Source organism: Arvicola amphibius, chromosome 15, assembly GCF_903992535.2.
Source record: "Arvicola amphibius chromosome 15, mArvAmp1.2, whole genome shotgun sequence".
NCBI lineage: Eukaryota > Metazoa > Chordata > Mammalia > Rodentia > Cricetidae > Arvicola > Arvicola amphibius.
In genome coordinates, this window is record NC_052061.1 from 36,294,629 (window position 1) to 36,317,701 (window position 23,073).

A 23,073-nucleotide genomic window follows, 5' to 3' on the forward strand; every position below is an offset into this window, starting at 1 on the left:
CATAAGAACAGATAGGAGGACCAATGGATCCAAATCGAAGACCCAGATATTAATCCACACACCTTTGAACACCTGATTTTTGACAAAGAAGCAAAAAATATCAAATGGAAAAAAGAAAGCATATTTAATAAATGGTTCTGGCATAACTGGATATTAACATGTAGAAGGATGAAAATAGACCCATATCTATCACCATGCACAAAACTCAAGTCCAAATGGATCAAAGACCTCAGCATAAAGCCAGCCACACTGAACCTTATAGAAGAGAAAGTGGGAAGTACACTTGAACACATTGGCACTGGAGACCACTTCCTAAATATAACCCCAACAGCACAGACACTGAGAGAAACAATTAATAAATGGGACCTCCTGCAACTAAAAAGCTTTTGTAAAGCAAAGGACATGGTCAACAAGACAAAATGGCAGCCTACAGAATGGGAAAAGATCTTCATTAACCCCACATCAGACAGAGGTCTGATCTCCAAAATATACAAAGAACTCAAGAAATTGGTCATCAAAAGAACAAATAATCCAATAAAAAATGGAGTAGAGACTTAAACAGAGAACTCCCCACAGAGGAATCTAAAATGGCTGAAAGACACTTAAGGAAATTAAGCATCCTTAATCATCAGAGAAATGCAAATCAAAACAACTCTGAGATTCCATCTTTCACCTGGAAGAATGGCCAAGATCAAAACACTGATGATAACTTAGGCTGGAGAGGTTGTGGGGAAAAGGGAACACTCCTGCATTGCTGGTAGGAATGCAAGCTGGTACAACCCCTTTGGATGCCAGTGTAGCGATATCTCAGAAAATTAGGAAACAACCTTCCTCAAAACCCAGTAATATCACTTTTGGGTATATATCCAAAGGATGCTCAATCGTGCCACAAGGACATGTGCTCAACTATGTTCATAGCAGCTTTGTTTGTCATAGCCAGAACCTGGAAACAACCTAAATGCCCCTCGACCGAAGAATGGATAAAGAAAATGTGGTACATTTACACAATGGAGTACCACACGGCAGAAAAAAATAATGACATTTTGAATTTTGCAGGAAAATGGATGGAGCTAGAAAACATCATTTTGACTGTAGTAACCCAGACCCAGAAAGACAATTATCACATGTACTCACTCATAGGTAAGGTTTTTAAGTATAAAGCAAAGAAAGCCAGCCTACAAACCACAATCCCAGAGAACTTAGACAACAATGAGGACACTAAGAGAGACTCACATAGATCTAATCTACATGGGAAGTAGAAAAAGACAAGATCTCCTGAGTAAATTGGGAGTATGGGGACCTTGGGGGAGGGCTAAAGGGGAAGGGAGAGGTAGGGAGGGGAGCAGAGAAAAATGTAGAGTTCAATAAAAATCAATAAAAAACAGTTTAAAAAGTAATAAAAGCCTCTAATACCAAGATCAATGACCCAAGGTGAAGAGTGAATAAGACGGATGAAGGCAGAAAGCAGTTCAGAGAAGGAATAAAGGGGAAGGGGCCATATCTGCTTTGACTTAGGAAACATCATATATATCGAGGGCAAAGGGAACAGTGGTCACATCTGGCTAATGACATTTGCAAGGGCAAAGGGGTGTCTGGGGGTTGTTTCCTCATGGTTGCATTTGCTCTGCTTTGATTTTCTTCCGAAGAATGTGTTGCTTCTGTAATTGAAAAATCCAGACAGAACGGTGATGTGGCTCACTTGGTAAAGTGTGTTTTAGAACGCGCGAAGCCCTAGGCTTGAGCCCCAGCACCTCATAAACTGGGTGGGGGTGCATCTCTGTTATATGGGAACTGGGGTGGTAGAGGCAGGAGGATCAACAGTTTAAGGCTATCTTAGGCTACACATCAGGTTTGAGACAAATCTGGGATACCTGAGACCCTATTTCAAAATCGAAAGAATAAAAACAAACAAGCAAACCAAAGAACCAAAACGCTTATTGTGATGATTTACAAGTGTAAAAAACATAGAAAAGAGAAAGTTGAGTTTCTTATGCTTCCACCTTTTTATGCATAAGAAGCAGCCTGACCAATTATGAGGAAATGATGTCAGCAAGCATGGATGCAGAAAACTGCAAGGTCAGGAGTATTCCCATTGTGCTGCCTGTCCCAAGACCATTCCATTGTATCTATGACAAGCGGCACATCTATCTCAGCTGCATGATTTCTCCTAACAAACAAATTAAAATGAAGTACCCTAATCAGTGAACTCTGAGAATACCATCGCCAGTCAATGCATTCATTTCAGACTTCAAGATGCAATTGTATTTGCTGATACTCAGCTCCGTCTCCACCAAGTACTTTTATGACGCCCAGTTCTGCAGATGGCACAGTCTCCACCCCCTTCCTTCCCTTCCTGCTGCCTCCCTGTTTGTGAATACCTGAGCTGGTGTAGGAGATGTCGGAGGGGAGTTTCTCACTCTCTGGAGGATGTCATAAGCTTTCTGGAATTCACTGTGTGCTTGAAAAGCAGGTATTTCTGGGACCATCTTCCCTGCTGTCTGATCTGTGACCTGTTGGGAAGAAAAGATTTTGTCAGGCTGGAGAGATGCTCAGTAAGCAATGGCACTTACTCCTGAGACTGAAGGACCCTTGTTTGATCCCTGGAACCCACATGGTGGATGGACAGACTGATTTCTCCAAGTTGTTCTCTGACCTCCATGTGAGTAACATAGTGTGTGAACATCCCTACTTCCATGCACACAACTAAATAAATGTAAAAAAATTAAAAGATAATATTTTGTACTGGCTGGTAGTGGTGTACGCCTTTAATCTCAGCACTCAGGAGGCAGAGGCAGGTGGATCTCTGTGAGTTCAAGGTCAGCCTGGTCTACTGAGAGAGTTCCAGGACAGGCTCCAAAGTTACACAGAGAAACCCTGTCTTGAAAAACCAAAATAATAATAATAATAATAATAATAATAATAATAATAATAATAATATTTTGTTAAAATTACTTAATACAGAATTATCATGCATTTGGAGTTTAGTATACTAGGTTAATGGCCAAACAAAGCTGACATCCTACAAAGCTGATCTTCTAAATTTCATGAATCACAGGCTCCAAAAGTGCTGTTACTTTCAGAAGCAAGTGGGGGAAATTGATTTTCACCTCCTTCATACATGAGAGAGGATGAATAAGAATTTTATAGAATGAATATAAAGGCAGACGAGGTTGCTGGTAAGATTAGAGGAAAGAGTTCATAGAGAGCTTTTCTAGCAAGTACAAGGTCCCGAGTTCAAGCTTCCACACTGGGGAAGAGTTCATGTTCGAAAGGGGAAAACCTTCAGAGTACCGTTTAGCAGGAGGTGAGGTACCGAATGTCTCCCTGGACAAACAGAGCAAACGGAGCAAGGCCCTAGCTTACAAGGCTATGCTTGAAGTCCAACTGCTACCGATTTCCATGTAAACCCAACTGCTTGTTTGCATTCTGAAGTACACTCCGCTTATCACACACATTTTCAAGAGACGTTTACCAAGGCCCTACTGCGCTCTGTAGATGCTGGGTTAAGTAGGGAGGCAGCAGTCAGTGGATCATGGTCCCATCTGTCCTAATGGCAGATTTTATTGCCGTAAGGAAACACCCTGAGTAAAAGCAAGCAAAGGATGGGCTGACACTTCCACACCATAGTCCATCACGGAAGGAAAGCCAGGAGAGGAACTCAGGCAGGGCAGGAGCCTGGAGGCAGGTGCCGATGCAGAGGCTGTGGAGGGGTGCTGCTCACTCGCTTGCTTCTCATGGCTTGCTCTGCCTGTTTTCCTATAGAACCCAGGACCACCAGCCCAGGGTGGCCCCACCCATGATGGGCTAGGGCCTCCCTCATCAGTCACTAATTCAGAAAATGCCTTACAGACGAATCTTATGGAGGTATTTTCTCAATTGAGGTTCTCTCCTTACAGATAACTCTAGCTTGTGTCAAGTTGACACAAGACTAGCCAGCACACCATCCTCATGGGGCACATTAACAGGCCATACCTGACTTTGTGGGAGAGGCCACTTTTGGAACTGTATCATGGCTTTGACAACTGAGGTACAAACAGGAACGGATGAAGGCATGTATGGGTGAGCTGTAGCTGCCACCCCAGGACCCAGTGAGGTTGGGCTTCCCGGATGCTATCCTAGCTACGGGCAGCTGTGGGGACACATACCTCATTTGGTATTTTAGAACCCAGATAGGCCGCATCATGGCACACCTTAACATTTATGTAGGCCAGGCTGAACTTAATCCTGCAATCCTCCAGTCTCAGCCTCCTGAGTACTGGAATTACAGGTATCTGTTACCTCACTTGGCTATATTTAATTTTCTCCACTGATGAATACTTAGTTTTAACACATATCTGGACTTGGGCAACCTTGCTAAATTCTCTTAACAGTTCTGGTAATTTATCTGTAAACACTTCTGGATATTCGGTCTACATTTCTAGCTCTCTTTGTTTAAGGGAAGGAACCAAGCCCCATTTTTGGTTTAAGTTCTCACAGGCTGGTCCTTCCCCAGTGGGAGACAGTGCTGGGAGAAGAGGGAGCATCTATCTGCCAACACCACGTGAAGCGGGTCAGAGCAAGAGGGACGTTTTAACGGTAAAGTGTCAGGCTGCATGTGAACTGGGTTGGAAATTTTAAATGCAGAAGTGGGGAACGGGATCCTTGTCAGTCACCTTGTCTTGGTGGCTTTACCTTTTATCTAGCAGAGATACAGCGGGTGGATAGCAGAGGTTCTTCACACACACACACACACACACACACACACTCACACACACACACACTGTGGGTATGTGAGTCCTACATAGGAATGAGCCCTCAAGTGCTGCAATGGCACATAAGCCACTGGTTAGACTTGTTTCATTTTTGCTTTTAGTATACAGCTCTCCTGGGAGGTAACAGGGTGACCATTAAAAACGTGATTAAAAATCATGACTCTGGAAATGACGTAAGAGAAGAGCACATGGGCTGTTTTCATGATGATTTTTTTCAATAGTGATTGAACCTGAGGTCATGCACATGCTAGGCCAGTGTTTTGCCACTGAGCTACATCCCCAGGCCAGCAAGTGCCTTCCAGGATCATGAAGCTACCCAGTTACCTTCTGTTTCCCAGACTTACCTGATAGGCTGTACTCGGAAATGACATTTGAGGGTGAGTAGAGGTAACTTCTGAGTGAGAGTCTTCCTTTGGGCTTGAAGTGATGTCTGCCAAAGATCTTCTGGCAGGAATAGTGGATTCAGGCCTGCTGACCTCTGTCACAACAGGCCATGGTGAGCTGTTTGATATGGGTGTGGCAGGGGTCACCTGTGTTGAGCTGCTGGATGCAGTTGTGGCTGTTGTCACCTGTGGTGGGCTGCTGGATGCAGGTGTGGCTGTTGTCACCTGTGGTGGGCTACTGGATGCAGGTGTGGCTGTTGTCACCTGTGGTGGGCTACTGGATGCAGGTGTGGCTGTTGTCACCTGTGGTGGGCTACTGGATGCAGGTGTGGCTGTTGTCACCTGTGGTGGGTTGCTGGGTGCAGGTGTGGCTGTTGTCACCTGTGGTGGGCTACTGGATGCAGGTGTGGTTGATGTCACCTGTGGTGGGCTACTAGATGCAGATGTGGCTGTTGTCACCTGTGGTTGGTTGCTGGGTGCAGGTATGGCTGTTGTCACCTGTAGTGGGCTGCTGGATGCAGGTGTGGCTGTTGTCACCTGTGGTGGGCTGCTGGGTGCAGGTGTGGCTGATGTCACCTGTGAGCTTCTGTTTGGAGCCGTGTTTATCATCCATGGCATGGCTTTTGGAATTTCCAAGGGAAAGCACAGTATCTTAGGCTAGAAGATAAAAACATGTCAAGGAAGAAGCTGAATCATGTTATACCAAGTACAGCATCATTGGGGCAGTATTCCGTCTGCACGCTGAGCCTCCCATGTCCTGTAGGACACTGCTGTTGAACATGGCCCACACTGTACATTAAGGACAACAGTTTTACTGCCCATCATTCAATAAGTTATTAAACACAACATGCTAGGACGTGTTCTAGAGGACTCAGAGTGCAGAACAAAATGAGTCTAGTGTCTGGCCTCTTAGGGCCTCCACGGAGTGGAAACTGAGAGACAAATTGCATCAGGTACTGAACACGTGTGTGAAAGAGACCTCTAGGGAAGCAGATGGGGGGTGGTGAACACTGTGCTTCAGACCGGAAGTCAGAGGTGAGTGAGGACAGGGAAGACCGTGGGCTCTGCCCACATGTCTGAGGACATCTGAGGGGGCCAAAGCCTGCTAGGTGCATTTGAGGAGGAAGCAGGAGGCTAGTAAAGAAAGGGGGTGGGAGATGGGGTGGATTGAGCAATGGGGATGAGGGGCATGTCCAGTGCCAGCAATCAGGATCCCTCTGAGTACTGTGCAGAGGTCAGACAGGGAAGGAAGGGGCAAAGAAACTGGAGAGCTGAGGGGCCCAACGTAGCAGTTCAGACTTTAGTGACCCCCTCCTGGCAGCATTTCAAGGGGTGTCAGCTTGGGAAATGCCAAGACGGGAATTTTATTTCACCTTCATCTTTTTACGTTGCTAGAAACTCTTTTCCAGTTAACATGGTATCAAAGAAACAAAGCAATCTAGATAGGCCCTTAAAGGTCACCAGGCAGACCATGACGAGGAGGAGGCCAGGAATCTGGCAGCTGCATTGATGGTTGCTGCCTTCCCTTCCCTCTGACTCCCCCCCCCCCTCGTTGACTTGCAGATCTTTTTTGTATTGCATGAGTTTCTAAAAGCTGCCCCAAGTTCTCTGAATGAATCAGAGGGCAAACAAACAGCAGCAACGAGGGGTGTCATCATATCTTCACGAAAGCACAAAGACCAGTTACTAGAACTTTCTTCAGATTACCCAATAGCTTCTTCCCTGAGCTTTCCTTTCTAGAATTGTGCCCAGCCCACTCTTGGCAGGCCCCACTGATGGGAAAGATTAACACTTCACGCATGTCTGTGAACTACACCACGTACCCGATCAGAAGGAACACGCTGTGGGTGACACTGGTCTGACGAGTAGGCTTCTCCTAGAGAAATAAGAAGGGAAAACTGTATCTGATTAACTTGAAATTGAAAGACCCTAATTTCTTTTTTTTTTTGTTGTTGTTTTTTTTGTTTTTTTTTTTTTTTTTTTTTTTTTTTTTTTTTTTTTTTTTTTTTCGAGACAGGGTTTCTCTGTAGCTTTGGAGCCTGTCCTGGAACTAGCTCTTGTAGACCAGGAAGACCCTAATTTCTAAGGTTCAGGAAAGGATCTCCCAGACTCAATAAGCCACGCCAATGGATGCAAACAGCAAGAGGATTCTTTAATGTAGAAGGCGCCAACAGGGAACTCAATACTCCAGTGAGACTGAGCCCCCTTGGTATTTTTCCAGCAAGCATTTATAGGGTCTCAGGGTTACATAACAGGGAACCATAGCAACAGCAATATCATTCATTGGTCAACTCAAATTAACATATGGGGGGATCAACATCAGGATAAAAACAAGTCTAACAGGATAAAAACAAGTCTAACAGGACAAAAACAAGTCTAACAGGATGAAAACAAGTGCATTTCCTTTTGGTAGAAATGGTCCACAGCACTAACTGGTAAAGCTATTGTACAGTAAACTGTCAGTATTCTCTGGTTCAGCATATCTTATAACCTATATTAACTGTATAGATTGTGCACTTAAAGCTGTTACCAAGTTGTCAGAACCTTAAGAACAAAAACAAGTCTAAATGAAGCCAGTTTTCAGCCAGTTTTTGCTTCCTGTGCTTTGATACACAAAGGACTGGGTGTTTTTCTCAAGACTGCTCCTGCTGCCCACAGATATCCTGTTTTGCCCCCTTGGCAGGTGCAGCTGGTCTCAAGGCTGCTTCTGCTACTCATAGGTATCCTGTTTTCCCCTAGTTGATCACAAAAACATCTTAAGATGGAGACTAAGGTTGGGGTCTTTCAGAAATCAGTCAGAAAACGATCATTTTAGAGTTTTATCCGGCTGCCATTATTGCTTGCTTATCTACACGTCTCATCAGAGGCTGGGGTTGAACCTAGGGCCTCCTGCACGCTGGGCAAGTACACCATAACTGAACTAAGTCCCCAGAACACTCGTTATTGCTTTCTGCTCCCACATTCTCCATTAAGGCAGCCGTCACCTGAAGCATCAAGTGACTCGGAGCTTGGGGGTGTTGGTAGTCTAGACCATCTGCAGAGCCAGTGAGGGGACCAGAGCAGCTCAGAGAAGCCTGGGACCAGAGCAGCCCAGACTCCTAATTTTGTAAGAACCTTTGTGTTATTTCAATCAAATTCTCTTAGGCAGTGTCTCAGTGTTTCTATTGCTGTGATGAAACACTATATCCGAAAGGCAAGTATGGGAGGAAAGGGTTTGTTTGGCTGACACTTCAACATTGCTGTTCATCACTGAAGGAAGCCAGGACAGGAACTCAGACAAGGAAGGATCTGGAGGCAGGAGCAGATGCAGAGACCATGGAGGGGAGCTGCTTACTGGCTTGCTTCCCATGGCTTGCTCAGCCCGCCTTCCCATGGCACTACCACCATGGGCTGGGCCTTCTCCCATTGATCACTAATTGAGAAAATGCCTTATTGCTGGATCTCATGGAGACGTTTCCTCATCTGAGGCTCCTTCCTCTGGCGACTGTAGCTTTTGTCAAGCTGACACACAAAACCAGCCAGTACAGGCAGCCAATTAGTGGTCAGGAGTAGTTTATGGCTCCAGAGGGAGTTGTAGGGCCCACCATGAGTCTTAGTTACCTCTCTCACTATGACAGAACGGCTGACACAAACTTAAGAGGGGAGGACATTTCTTTGGACTCATCGCTGCAATGCGGGCGTGGCGGATCTGATCCAGTAGTTCATATCATGGAGGATAAGAAACCAGAGGGGAGAAGGTCAGAACTTCCCGGCTTTCTCCAGAGGAGAAACCCCACATCCGTGGGACAGTGTCACCCCACAATCTAGGTGGCTCTTGTCTGCTCTCTTCACACTCTCTGGGAACACAGTGACAGACACACTCAGAGCTGTCCACCACCCATCTCCTAGGCGATTCTAACCCAGTCAGGCTGGGAGTGAGATTTGCCCATTGCAGACAAGTTGTGAACTAGAAAGATACTGTCTTCAGTGTTTTCTCCTAACTTATTACTGAGTAAATGCAAGCTCTCTTCCCTTGCTTTCCTGAATTAGCATCTCGGCCGTAAAATGGGGATAAAACTCAGGGAGTGTTAAGGCATAGAAAGAGGGAAAGGGGCCCCCTGCCTGCAGTCTGACTGAAGCCTCTCATGGGATTAGTTCAGAATTTGTTTTTTAAAGGTTTATTAAGGGAGCCTCATGGCTCAGTGGTTAAGAGCACTGGCTGCTCTTCCAGAGGACTTGGGTTTGATTTCCAGCAACCCCATGGCAGCACACAACTGTCTATTACTCTGGTCTCAAGGGCTCCAACACCTTCCATGGGCACCAGGCTTGCATGTTGTGCATAGACATACAAGCAGGCAAAACTCTCATATGCATAAAAAAAAGGATCTCATCAGAGAGGTTTCTTTACGCAGTGGATGGTGGTTAATGAGGACGCTTCCAGCAAGTTAACCTGTAGAGAACAAGTGCCCGCGGTGTGCTCAGTCACAAGTGGAGCATCCATATCACTGCCCAGCAAGGATCAGGTCCAGTCTTGAAAAAGGGTGCAGAAAGACTGTAAGAACCAGGGAACAGGGATGACCCAGTGACAGGACAGCTGCACTCGTGAGCTGTTGGCTACCAGCCCAAGACGAAGCCAATCAACATTCTAGAATGGAGGTGGAGAGTCTGAAGCCCTTCCCTTTAACTCAGCAACTATGGCTAGTGGGTGACCTGGGGTGGGGGGGAATTCATTCCCCAGGGCCAGTTTTCTTTAAGAGTGTGGCAAGTGTGGCCCTTAGTAAGTCAGCCAAGCTCCAGTGTATGTCCCCCTAAGAGTACGTGGGCAGCAGAAACTGGACTTGGTGGCTAATAGAAAGCAAAACAAGAGGAATGAATTTGAGGGTGCACAGGGAGGCGGGAGTTGATCTGGGAGGAACTGGAGGGAGAGAATGAATATGACCAAAATACACTGTATGAAATTCTCAGCAATAAAATATTGGTTTAAAAGTTGTGAAGGCTGGGTGGTGGTGGCACACGCCTTTAATCCCAGCACTTGGGAGGCAGAGGCAGGTGGATCTCTGAATTCAAGGCCAGCTTGGTCTACAGAGGGAGTTCCAGGACAGCCAGGGCTACACAGAGAAACTCTGTCTCAAAAACCTTTAAAAAAAATCCTTTGTTCGACATAGATTCCATTCACTTGTGTTTGTGAGGTCATCCCTGTTCTCAAGAACAATCCCTAGAACCACTGTAAATCAGCCTCGTTTTACTCTGCCCGGTGCTCAGTCTAATTGTCCAACATGGACACAGACTGAAGTATTTCCAAGCAAATGCATCTTCCCCAATTAGGATTTTGAGAGAGAGAGAGAGAGAGAGAGAGAGAGAGAGAGAGAGAGAGAGAGAGAGAGAGAGAGAGAGAGAGGTTTGCTTTATTCTAATAAAAATTATTTGTAATAGAATTTTTGTGAGAAAAATACTTTGCTTCTCATTCTAGAGACACTCAAAGGCATGCTGAGTGCTGAGAAAACAAAACAGCCAGGTGCGGAGAGGCTTGCTTGCCATCCCAGCATCTGAGAAGCTGAGCAGGAAGAGTCAGAGTCTGGGGCCAGGGTGTAACAAGACCCTTGTCTCAAGAGGGGAAGAGGTGAAGTTTGGATATAACGAGGGCTGGGGAGATGGCTCAGTGGGTAAAATGCTCACTGGGAAAGCATAGGAATTTGGATTCAGAGTTGAAAACCCATGAAAAACTGGGCCTGGCAGTGCACACTTGTGCAGGCCTGTTACCCCAGTGCTAGGAGGTGGGAGTGGGGGGGATCCCCAGAACTGACTGGCCAGGTAGTCTAACCCAAAGCTCGGAGTGAGACAAAGGCATTCATCACAAAAACGATGATGTAGAACACTAGGAAGGAAGCTTTTAGTACACACACACACACACACACACACACACTGAAAGGCAAGGGTGGGTATAGCTCTGCTGTATAGTGCTGTGCACAGAGCCCTGGGCTTGATTGCCTGTACCACAAAGAAAGAAAAGGCATACAGACTGTAGTATTGAAATCAGATATGCTAATTCAAGCAAGTGCTTCCTTGGCTCCAGATACGATAATTCATTCAGGTTTACCTCAGCTCCGGCACCTACAAGGATGACTAGATCACACACTTAGAGAAGGAACACATTACCTAAGGCCTCATTCGTCTGTTTCTGGGCTCCTCTTTTTGTCTTGGGACTCCATGGGCTGTTCTCATTGTTCACACGGCCTTCAGCAGGCTGGGGAATGCCATCTGTGTGGTTGGGGCATATCTGTTGGTTATGGCTTTGGCTCGAAGCTCACAAATGGTCATCACACACACACACACACACACACACACACACACACACGATAAGCATGAAAAAACAAACACAGATTATTCATCATTTCCATTAGATAGCAATGTGGAGATGCTGAAGTAGGCCCTTCACTCTGACCATCACCACATCTGGCTGTACACTTCCAGATGCCTAAGACTGGGTCTAGTTGGCCAAGAAGCAAGCAACAGAGGATTAAACTCTTTGTATGAAAGACCTGCCAAAGAAAACATCTTCCTTTTTTGTTTTGTAACTTGGGTCAGTAGAGCTCAGGGTTCAGAAATTACAGGAGTGGCAACATGTATTTCACCATTGAGCCACACTCTCAGCCCAACAGGGACATCCTGGAATGCCTCATTTTCTACATACAGACACATGATACATACATACATACATACATACATACATACATGTTCCTCACACATGCAAACTGAACGCTAGAGAAAATCATATAACTACACTGGCTACATCTCAAGCTAAAAGTGGGACCACAATCCTCCTCAGCTTGCATCTGCACTGTCTGGTGGTCAGCAGTGTGTCTAGTCTATTAGTTCTGTTCTTGCTCAGCTCCTTTTGACTTCCTTACTCAGCCTCCAGCAACCAGGAGCCTTCTATATCCACCTTAGGGCAGATGGCAGCTTGCTTTTTACTTTATTTTACAGTGTGTGTGCTGGATGGAATGAGAATGGTCCTCATAGGCTCATATGTTTGCATACTTGGTCCCCAGTTGGTGGAACTGTTTGGGAAGGATTAAGAGGTGTGGTCTTGTTGGAGGGGGTGTGTCACTAGGGGTGGGCTGTGAAGTATTAAAAAAGTCCATGCCATTCCCAGTTTGCTCTCTCTGCCTTGTGCTGTGGACCAGATGTGAGCTCTCAGCTGCTGCTCCAGCCACCTGTCACCAAAACAGCAAGAACAAGAAACTAGCAGCTTCTATTGACTTTGTGAGCTACTCATTTGATTCTTTTCTGAACTGAGCAAAAACTATTCTGAGAAAATTATTAAATGGTTTAAATTTGCTAGCTTCATGTTTTCCCTGACACATCTTTATTTTTTGTAATTTGGGGGGATTGTTTTTTAAAGTCCTCGACCTAAATGTTTTGTCTTCTTTTTTTTTTTTTTTTTTTTTTTTTTTTTTTTTTTTTTTTTTTTTTGGTTTTTCGAGACAGGGTTTCTCTGTGGCTTTGGAGCCTATCCTGGAACTAGCTCTTGTAGCCCAGGCTGGTCTCGAACTCACAGAGATCCGCCTGCCTCTGCCTCCCGAGTGCTGGGATTAAAGGCTGTTTTGTCTTCTTTTTAGTTTGTTTTGTGCTGATAGAGCATCCCAGACTCAGTGCTTTATAAAGAGCAGAAGTTTAGGGCTGGGGTGTGGCTCGGCCATGGATGCTTTTCTAGCATGAACAAGATCCTGGATTGCATGACAGCTCAGAAGAAAGAAAAGAGGAAGGAAAGGAAGAAGAGAAAAGAAGAAAAAAATGAAAGGAGAATGAAAAAACCAGAAATATTTTTTTTTCAGTTTGGGAACTGGAGAAGGCTAAAATCATGACTCTGGCATCCAATATCTGGTGAGGGCTGCATCCTCCAGAGCGGGGGACAGCAGTGGCCTCACATGGCGAAAGGAGATGAGACAACTTATCACCAAATCCCAGTCACAGGGGAGGAGAACTGGTGGCCAAGGGACCTCTAAAAGGTTCCATTTCTTAGACCTTCCATTAGCCGAAGCTGGATTTGGAGTTATACACTCAACACAACAATGCTTACAGAAAACATTAGTGGCCCAGGGACAGGACAGTAAGCAAAGTACATTCAAAGAGGTCTAGCTGCCCTTTCTGCCCTGTTTCCTTCCTACCCATCAGCCTCTCATGCCATTTTCTCTGTTCTGTTTGTGTGTGTGTGTGTGTGTGTGTGCGTGTGTGTTTGTGTGGGGGGTGTGGTGTGTGTGTGATGTATGTGTGTATGGTGTGTGTAGTATGTATGTGTGTGTGTGTGTGTACACACACTCATGCTCTCTTTTAAAAATAGCCCCACTCTCCCCATTGTTCTTCATTTTGCTTCACTCCTCGCTAGAGAGCCCGTATTACAGATAATTCCACTGCAGTTTTTGGAGATGTGCATGTCTAAGCACAGAAGTTTAGGCATCAAGCTGGGCATGGTGGCCCATGCCTGTCATCCCAGCACTTGGGAAGTAGAAGCAGGAGGGTCAGAAGTTCAAGGTCACCTCTGGACACATTATGAGGGAGCAGCACAGGGTGGGGAGAACTGTATTTGTAGAGTCCAAAGTCAAGAATTCTTGGGAATGCCTAAAGACTCAACTGTCACTCACAAATGATGTCCACATCATCAAGTAGATGACTTTCATTAAAAATTGCATTTTTAACCTGGCGGTGGGCTTGCTGAACAAGCCTCCACCGTGGCCACGGGTGAGGAACAGCGGTAGTACAGCTAGGGAACATTAGGGAGGCAGCTTGTGAGGAGGAAAGAGTAGCTGCTGGCGCGCAACGGGGTCAGCCTTACTGCCTCGGCCTCCTTAGCAGTAGCAAGCTGCCCTGGCAATGGAGAAGGGCACAGCACAAAGAACTGGGAATGGTGAAGACCAAGGGGCTTGATGTCAAGAGCTTATGGCATTGAGACAATGACTGCTCTGGAAGCAGAGGCAGAAGGAGCCTTTGAAGTTGGAGACCAGCCTTTTCTACAGAGCTAGTTTCAGGACAGCCACAGCTACAGAGTGAGAGATGCTGAAACAAAACAAACGAACAAACGAACAAAAAGGCAGAATAAAATTTTGTCCACATTGTCTGAGATATTGCAAGGACTTCAGGATTCACTGGGCTGTGACTAAATGCTTTATGAAAACAGATGCCAATGCCAGGAGTATCACTTAATTAAAAAACAGTATCTATGCTGGAGAATAGCCTTAATGGCTAAGTGTGCACTCTGCTCTTGCAGAGGAGCCGAGTTTGACTCCCAGCACCCATGTCAGGAAGCTCATATCTGCCTATAACTCCAGCCCCAGGGAGAGTCTGATACCTCTGCCTCCCGGCCTCTCCAGGAACCTGAATCCATGTGCAGATAGATAAAAATGGCACACACACACACACACACACACACACACACACACACGCACATGTGCGCACCGACTGATCATTTTGAGCTTCCGGCTCCAGGGAAGCACACTTCTAAAGAGATGATGGCTTCTTTTGTCTTCTCATTTTCATTTGCCACATTCTCTTTGCTTTCCCATTTTTGTCTCTACAACCCAGAGCTGACCAGATTAGGGGTGCACATTCGGAAAGTGAAGGTTACTAACTCAGTTTCTCTCGCACTTCAGCCAAGTCACCCATGAGAGGACTTCAACTGGCAACTGGCATAGTGGGATGTATGAAGACATCCCTCACCCCAAAGGGCAGTGGGTTTTTTTTTGTGAAAATTAGTATTATGAAAATAAAAATTGCAGGCTGGAGGGATGGCTCAAGGGGTAAAAAAGCACCTGCCTCCAAGGCTGATGACCCAAGTTTAAACCCCAGAACCCACATGGTGGAGGAGAGAACTGACTCCCACAGGTTGTCCTCTGACCTATGTATGTGCACTGTGGAACACGTGCCACCCCCCCCCATTCCCACAGGCACACAAAAACAAGTTTAAAAAGATAATTACAACAGAAATTCCTGTATGGACCCTGTGGTCCATTACAGACTATTTAAAATAAATCCTCTCATGTGCATTCCTTATGCAAATGAGTTTCGAGACGAAATTGATGCAACATCATCACTCACCGGTCTGGCAAATGAAGTGATGCTTCTTCGAGCACTGGTCCATTTTTGAAATTGCGCGATTAGGGTATGTGACCATGGAGTTGCACTTTCCGGCCTTTAAGTCAGCGGCATCTCCTAGAGGGACACTGGACTCTCAGGAAGGAGAGATGACTCAGGGGGCAAAGCACTTGCTGGACAAGTGTGAAGACCTGAGTTCAAATCACCAGAACCCCCATAGAGTCAGGCACGACAGTCCATGTCTGTAAGCCCAGTACTTCTAGGTGAGATGGGAGGGAGAGAAAGGAGACTCCCCAGAAACCTGTGGTCAGGTGGCCTGGGGTACAGCTAGCCTTGGGTACAGCTAGCCTTGGGTACAGCTAGCCTTGGGTACAGCTAGCCTTGGGTACAGCTAGCCTGGGGTATGCTGTCACAAACAGCAAAAACAAAACAAAACAAAAAAACAAAACAAAAAAAAAACCCTTGCCTCAAACAAGGTAGAAGGCAAGGACCAAAACCTGAGGTCAGTTTCTGGCCTCCACATACACACACTGTGGCTCATGTACACATGTACATGGTGTGCACACATGTACCAACATGAGGGCCCCATTTGTCTGGTGTCTAACACATAAAAGTTTATTGGTGTGGGACAATGGTCTATATTCTGTCAATTATATTTTAAATAAATGCTGATTGGCCAGTAGCCAGGCAGGAAGTATAGGCAGGACAACCAGACAGGAAGTAGAGGCAGGTCAATGAGAACAGGAGGATTCTGGGAAGAAGACCCAGTCCACAATCCTGTCCCAGCCATAGAAGAAGCAAAATGTGACTGCCTCACCAAATAAGGTACTGAGCCACGTGGCTAACACAGATAAGAATAATGGCTAATATAAGTTGTAAGAGTTAATAAGAAGCCTAAGATACTAGGCCAAATCAGTTTATGATTAATGTAGACCTCTGTATGATTTCTTTGGGACTTAACAACTGTGGGAATGGGGCTGGACAGAAAACTCAGACAACAGTTTATGACTCTTCTCTACACACTATAGATTACTCTTTAATATTAGAGGGTTTTAATCATAGAACTTAAAATTAATTACCTAGACATTAATGGAGAAATGATGATATAATAATTTCTTGGATTTTTTTCTCTAAAACTGCAATACTATGCTACCTAATTTTGTAAGACAATAGATGGGTAATTTCTTTCTAGCTTCTGTTTTAGGAAATTTGGAGGCAAGGATAACAAAGAAAATCATGGTAAAATCAATGGCTCTTTGGGATATGAGCCATTTGTATATCTGGAAAGCCAAAATTCAGGAGGTTGAGGCATGAGGATTGAGAGTTTGAGGCCAATCTGGGCTAAATATCAAGTGTTAGGTCATTCAGTGCTATAAAGCAAAACAATCTCACATACAAACCAAAACAAATTGAACAAACCCCCAAACACCCCAAATTAAACAAAGCAAAACTACATCATACATGAAGATGGGGACACAAGCTTCATTCATTTGACAAAAAGCCGTCGCTGCTCTACAGAGACAAATGAAGGCGGAGCCATAAAAGTGGACAGCCGCAGCGAGAGATAATGCTCGAGGCCACGACTTTTTTTCTGAATATAAAAGCTGAAAGTTTCAAGCGACTTTCTTCCCCCCAGCTAGAACAAGGCACAAGATGTTGCTTTCTTCAGCACTCATACCAGAGCCCTACCTGAGTCAGTTTCCTCTTGATGCTTTCCTAGGAACTGTAGGCTACTTCCCACCCACCACGTTGTCTCTTTTGGGTAGCGGTTTTGTATGGCAGTCTGAAGCCCTTCGTTCCAAGTGAGAGGCAGGCGTCCTCCCTGGGTCTGGCAGTAAGTATCTGCTTCATTGAAGTTGCAGTTAAGCATGTAAAGCCCATAGCAGATCTCTTCCCTATGTGGCTGAGGGTTGCTGAGTTCACGTCCCAGAAAGACACCTACTCTAATGTACAGCCAGAGCCAGGACCTTCTCGGGAAGAGCATCTCCCTGCACTGTGAACAAGACAGGGTGTGGAGGCTCAGCAGGTGCCTGGCCCTTTAAATACGTCTCAGAGAGTTTGTCACAATCATTTGTATTGTTCTTTGGTGGGATGGGAACAACCTGTTAAGGAGGAAAAAGGTTTTGCTTTGTTTAGAGAGCCCAGATGGAGTTCTTACCTGCTGCAAATAAATAGAAACAGAGCTTTCCATCTGTGTCTGCATAACCAGATGTGTCTTCAGCAAATAAAGATCCATTATGAAGCTAAGTCTTTCTGGAAGCAGGGAGAGGCTGGTGGATAGCTAAGCCAGTGTTCCTAGACTTGGTGATTTAGCACAAGCACTCAGGCACGGAGCCGTGTCCAGAAAAATGGATAGTTTTTTTTAATAAAAAAGAAGACTATTCTTATTGAGTCCTATTATTGAGTTAAACATTTAAAAATATTTACTTATTTTTATTTCATGTATATTGGTGTTTTGCCTGTAGGTACGTATGCGCACCATGTGTATGGCTGGTGCCTGCAAGGCCAGAAGAAGGTGTCAAGTTCTCTAGACTGGAGGCTACGATGCTTGTGAACCATCGTGTTGGGTACTGGGAATTGGACCTGGGTCTTCTGAAAGAACAAGTGCTGTTAACCACTGAGTCATCTCTCCAGCCCCCCTATGACTGATTTTTTTAAATTATCTTTATCGGCCATTCATCTGGCAAAGGATCATATCCAGACTGTATAAAGAACTCAAAAAGTTAACAAAAGAATAGGTAATGCAAGCCGGGCGGTGGTGGCGCACGCCTTTAATCCCAGCACTCGGGAGGCAGAGGCAGGCGGATCTCTGTGAGTTCGAGGCCAGCCTGGTCTACAAGAGCTAGTTCCAGGACAGGCTCTAAAAAAAGCTGCAGAGAAACCCTGTCTCGAAAAACCAAAAAAAAAAAAAAAAAAAAAAAAAAAAGAAAAAAAAGAAAAAGAATAGGTAATGCAATCAATAAATGGAAAACGATCTGAACTGACATCTCAGGAGATACACTAATGGCTGATAAAATATAAGGGAGGAATACTAAGCATCCTTTGTTAGACAGGGATTGACCGAGTTGTCACAGAAATAGAAGAAAGAATAAACTGTCCCCCACAGGAGCAGATTGTTCTTTCTTATGATTGATTTAACTTTATTTTATGGGCAATGGTGTGAAGGTGTCAGATCATCCAGGAGCTGGATTTACAGTCACTTATGAGCTGCCATGTGGGCGCTGGGAATTGAACCTGGGTCCTCTGGAAGAGCGGTCCGTGCTCTTAACCACTCAGCCACTCCAGCTCCAGATCCCAGATTGTTCTTTTATTAGCACCATGAACGGTGATGGTATCTTCCATGTGCATGTGGCGTGAGGGTCTTGGGGTTTTATAGGATATGAAATGGGGAAACTTTGGGGACCAAAGAATCCAGTCCATCTGCCTGTCACTTCCCTCGTGGTCTGGAAGTGGTGGAGGCCAGTGGGTTTGATGTGTGGATCTCCTTATCAGAGATGTCCACTGGTGTCATCAGTCAGTCAGCTGTCTTGCCCAGAGCTTCTCAATCCACCCAACACTTTTAGGTCATTAACCTTTCATTCCCAGTCACCAGGAAAATGCCACCCAAAGCTGCACTGGGATTTCATTTCCACTCGCTTAGAATGGCCAGCAGCAAAATGGGGGAAAGTGACCCTTGTACATTGATGGTGGTAATTGTAAGCGAGTGTAACCTGTGGAAAATAATAAGGGGAGATCTAATCAACAGTCTCAGAAGAACTGCTATGTGGCCCTGCTATACCTGTACTAGCTGTCAGGGAGTGAAGTCAGCATCAAGAAGACAGCCTGTGTATCCATGCTGACTGAGTACCATTGACCACAGTCAAGCCACAACATCAGCCCGGATGGCCCAACTAAAAAAGAGACGGTGGATATATACAGCAGAGTCTATTTGGTCAGGAAGGATGGGATCATGCCATTTGCCAGGAAATGGATGGAACTGGAGGTTTTCACGCTAAGCAGAATAAGTCAGATGCAGCTGGTCAATTATCACGCATTTTCTCACACTTTCTTTCTAGAGGATAGAACTTAAAGGTGACCTGAAGCCAGTAGAGGAGACACTATGAAAAGTTCAGGGAGAGGGAGAAGGAGAGGCTAACTCAGCGTAGACAGGAGTAGGAACCAGACTGAAACAGGATAAATTCAGGTCTGGAAATGCTGTAGTGAAGCTCGTTAACATATTGTTAGTGTGGATTCTTATAGTGCGCACTCTATAAAGAATGGACGGTATTCCAGGACACATGCGCTAATGCAATGTAGTCAAGCAACATGTCTGCCCTCTCAGAGCTACCCTCCAAAAGGCTTCTGTGACAGAGCAGTTGGAATCTACTCATGCAGCAGGGCTCTGTTTCCCAGAAGGGTTTTAATGGGTAAGAACATAAATACTATCGCTGATAAATCTTCGGGCTTGCATGTCCTCCATATTTACCGCCATTGGGATTCGTTCAGATGGCTGTATTCTGTTGAAGCACACAAAACCAAAAGCACACGTGAACTGTATTTTAAAGATCTTACCAAGTCATTAAAGCCAGATAAACAGTTGATGAAAGAATGAATTAAAAAAAAAAAGCAAACAAAACTAGAAACCAATAAAACTCACACTTGGCTGCACCCAACAGCAAATCTGTGTGGGCTTGGCTTATGACTGCACTGTCTCCTTTGCCTGAGGCGTGCACAGTACTTCACGCCATTGGGAAACTTCAATTCCCTCATTTCTTTTGGGTTATTGGTTTGCTGAAAAACCTTTGTTTACAGAGCTTACCCCTTGGTCTCCACCTGTGGCACGCCCTTTGCTGATTTGTCCAGCTGGTCTTGTTCTTTTGTGCGTGATCATAGAAGCAAGCAAATGCAGTACTGAACCGCCTGGCAGCTTTCAGGGTTGAGATGGTCATCTAAGCAACCCAAATAATGCTTCTTTTCTCTCCACCTGTGTTTGGTGTGCGTGTTACTGGGTTGGGATTCAGGGCTCCCATGCATGAACTCTACCATGGAGCCGTATCCTCAGCTCTTAATGTCCTTAAGAGTTTGAAAAACATTATGGAAACAGACATCTCTGAAGTCGGAAGCTGAGGACCTATCCCCTTAGTTTGAAAACGCTGAAGTATCCTATTGAAGGGCATCGTCTGGTCCATACTTTGAAAATGTCTAATTTGGGAAGAAATGAAATTCTTGTACTTAATGACGAGAGGAAGAAGGTTCTGGTGAGTAATGCATTGAGAGGAACCAGGAGTCAAAGGTCGTCTCACTCACAAAGACAAACTTATTGGGACACCCAGATTAAGCAGAGAAACCCTGAAAACCAGGAGGGCATGGGATGATAATATCATTCCTGGAGCAAATAACCAAGATGACTGACTAGACCCAACAATGTTATCGGCCGGTGCTGACGGAGTTGTTGCGACCTCACAGGACAAGTGCACTTAACCACTTCCCAACACAAATATAGAGTTTAACACAACCTTTTGCTGTTTGCTGGTGGGGTACCGCAGAGAAATTTTCCTGACTCGGCAGTCACAGAGGGGTGGGGGTCCTTCTCGTGTGGCAAGATTACTTTGGTTACCAAGGTTGCTGGCTGCAGTCTCCCATCTGTCAAGGCCAGATGGGTGTGGCAGCCTCCAAGTAAGCAAAATGTTCTCTTAATATTCCTCCTTTTTACTTCACACAGTTTTCTTACTTAATTTTCTATTTTCTAAATTATAATTATTCGATATTTTCTATATTATCCTTATACGATATTATTAGACTTATCTTTCTACTATAGCTTTCCTACTTTACCTACACTACAGATTCCTCTTTTTTTACTTATTCAGAGGGATCTGTTTCCACGCTCATTACGGTATGATAATCCTATATTCAAGTGGGGAACACTGAAAGCATTTTCTCTAAATTCAGGAAGGATTAAAAGGTGTTCATTCTTCCCAGCTGCACTGGCTGGTGTTGTGTGTCAACTTGACACAAGCTAAAGTCATCAGAGGAAGGAGCCTCAGTTGAGGAAACGTCTTCATGAAATCCAGCTATAAGGCATTTTCTCATTTAGTGATCAATGGGGGAGGGCCAGCCCATGGTGGGTGGTGTCATCCCTTGGTCAGTGGTCCTGGGTTTTATAAGAAAGCAGGCTGAGCAAGCCATGAGGAGCAAGCCAGTAAGCAGCTCCCCTCCATGGCCTCTGCATCAACTCCTGCCTTGTCTGAGTTCCTCTTCTGACTTCCTTCAGCGATGAACAGCAATGCTGAAGTTAAGCCCAATAAACACTTCCCTGCCCATCTTGTTTCTTTGGATTAGAAACCCTAACTAAGGCACCAGATTTATTCAGTATAGCACTAGGATTACTCACTAGAACAATGAGGCAAGAAAAAGAAATAAAAAGAGCTACAAACAGGAAGGGGAGAACTCAAATTATTCCTGTCTACAGATAATTTAAGCCTATACTTAAAGGACCTTGAGGAGTGGGGCCTGGAGAGATGGATCGGTGGTTAAGAACACTGGCTGTTCTTCCAGAGGACTCGGGTCAATTCTCAGCATCCACATGGCAGCTCACTGTTTGGTTGGGGGCTTCACCCTAGCTCCTGGCATCCATTTTGGAACGTTGGGTGGAAAGCTCCTTTTCAAGGCCCCTCCCCTGGGAGTTGCCTCAGTCCAAACTCCACCTCCAAGAAAGCCCGCCAAATGGTGACCTCTCCCCAGGGAAGGTCAAGACCACGCCCACAGGCTATTTAAACTGTCCCCCCCCCCCCCAACGAACATATGATCTTTCTGGTTCTCTGTGGTCCTCCTGGTCCCCCCTTTTCCCCTTGTTTTCCCGGAGGGCCACCTAGGAGCATCGGCATCCATTAAACCTGGACTTCTAATTCACTCTGATTTGGTTTGATTTGGATTATTGCATTGGTGGAGAGGTTTTTCAGGCCGAAAAAACTAAACATTTAGAGATCCCACCGAGATGGGCTGTTTTTTCCATTGGCCCAGGGCTATGTGTTGGAAACTGTTCTTCTTGCCTGTGCTCTCCTCCAGGCTAAGATTAGCTTTGTCTGGGTGAGTTCCCCTTTTTCAAGTCCATGACCCTAGGGTCCAGGGCCTGCAGGTTTGTACAAATTCTCAAGATTTAGGCATAGGCAAGGACTTTATGGATGGGGAGTCGTTAATTTAGGAAATAGCAAGGATTGGCAATTGGAAGAAATTTAAAATCATGAAATTGAAAATCTGTTCAACAAAGGAGATAGTTACCAGAGTAAGAAACAGACTATAGCATGGGAGAAAAGCCTTGCCAGCTACCTATCTGACAGCGGGCTAATATCTAGCATATAAAAAGCACTAAACATAAATACCAGTCCTCCCCAAGTAATCTAATCAATAAATGGACAAATAAAGTGAGCAGACTGTTGGGTCCAGGGGGGTTGCCCAAAGATGAGAACACCACCAAATCTAATAAACCAGAAGCAAACTTTATTCCAGAAACCAGATCCTAGGAAAACCAGAAGCAAACTTAAAAATAAAAAATAAAACACCACGGGGCACAGAAGCTTATCAATTATGGTGTTTGTTAGACCGTGGCCCCAACTAGTTTCTGAACCCACCTTTTATAGTAAGGGCACCAAGCATTAGGTCTGGGCAAAGGAATTTTTACAACCTTGCCCTGACCCTTGGGTTGGTCAGCGGAGACCCTAAAAGGGAGTGAGTGCTAATGTCAATGGGTAACAAGGCAGCCATCATGAAATAGGTTTCAGAGGAGATTACAACGAAAGTCATTAATTGCGAGAAAAAAGATGTCTTTAGCAATTAGTCAGTAAGGGACTGCTAGTAATACTAGAAGGTTAATAAATTTGGATTAACTCTTTCTT

General features: G+C 45.1%; 1 protein-coding gene across 1 annotated transcript in view; it reads right to left on the reverse strand.

Annotated features, from left to right (window-relative positions):
• Positions 1 to 17,186, reverse strand: part of Pkd1l3 (polycystin 1 like 3, transient receptor potential channel interacting) — a 55,041-nt gene extending 37,855 nt beyond the window's left edge. Inside the window, exons 1-5 of the mRNA XM_042054206.1 lie at positions 16,892 to 17,186; positions 15,206 to 15,319; positions 11,723 to 11,796; positions 5,096 to 5,791; positions 2,379 to 2,510 (exon numbers count right to left, since the gene is read on the reverse strand). Coding sequence (XP_041910140.1) covers positions 2,379 to 2,510; positions 5,096 to 5,791; positions 11,723 to 11,796; positions 15,206 to 15,319; positions 16,892 to 17,186 — 1,311 coding nt within the window. The remainder of the gene's footprint in view (positions 1 to 2,378; positions 2,511 to 5,095; positions 5,792 to 11,722; positions 11,797 to 15,205; positions 15,320 to 16,891) is intronic.
• Between the last annotated feature and the right edge of the window lie 5,887 nt (positions 17,187 to 23,073).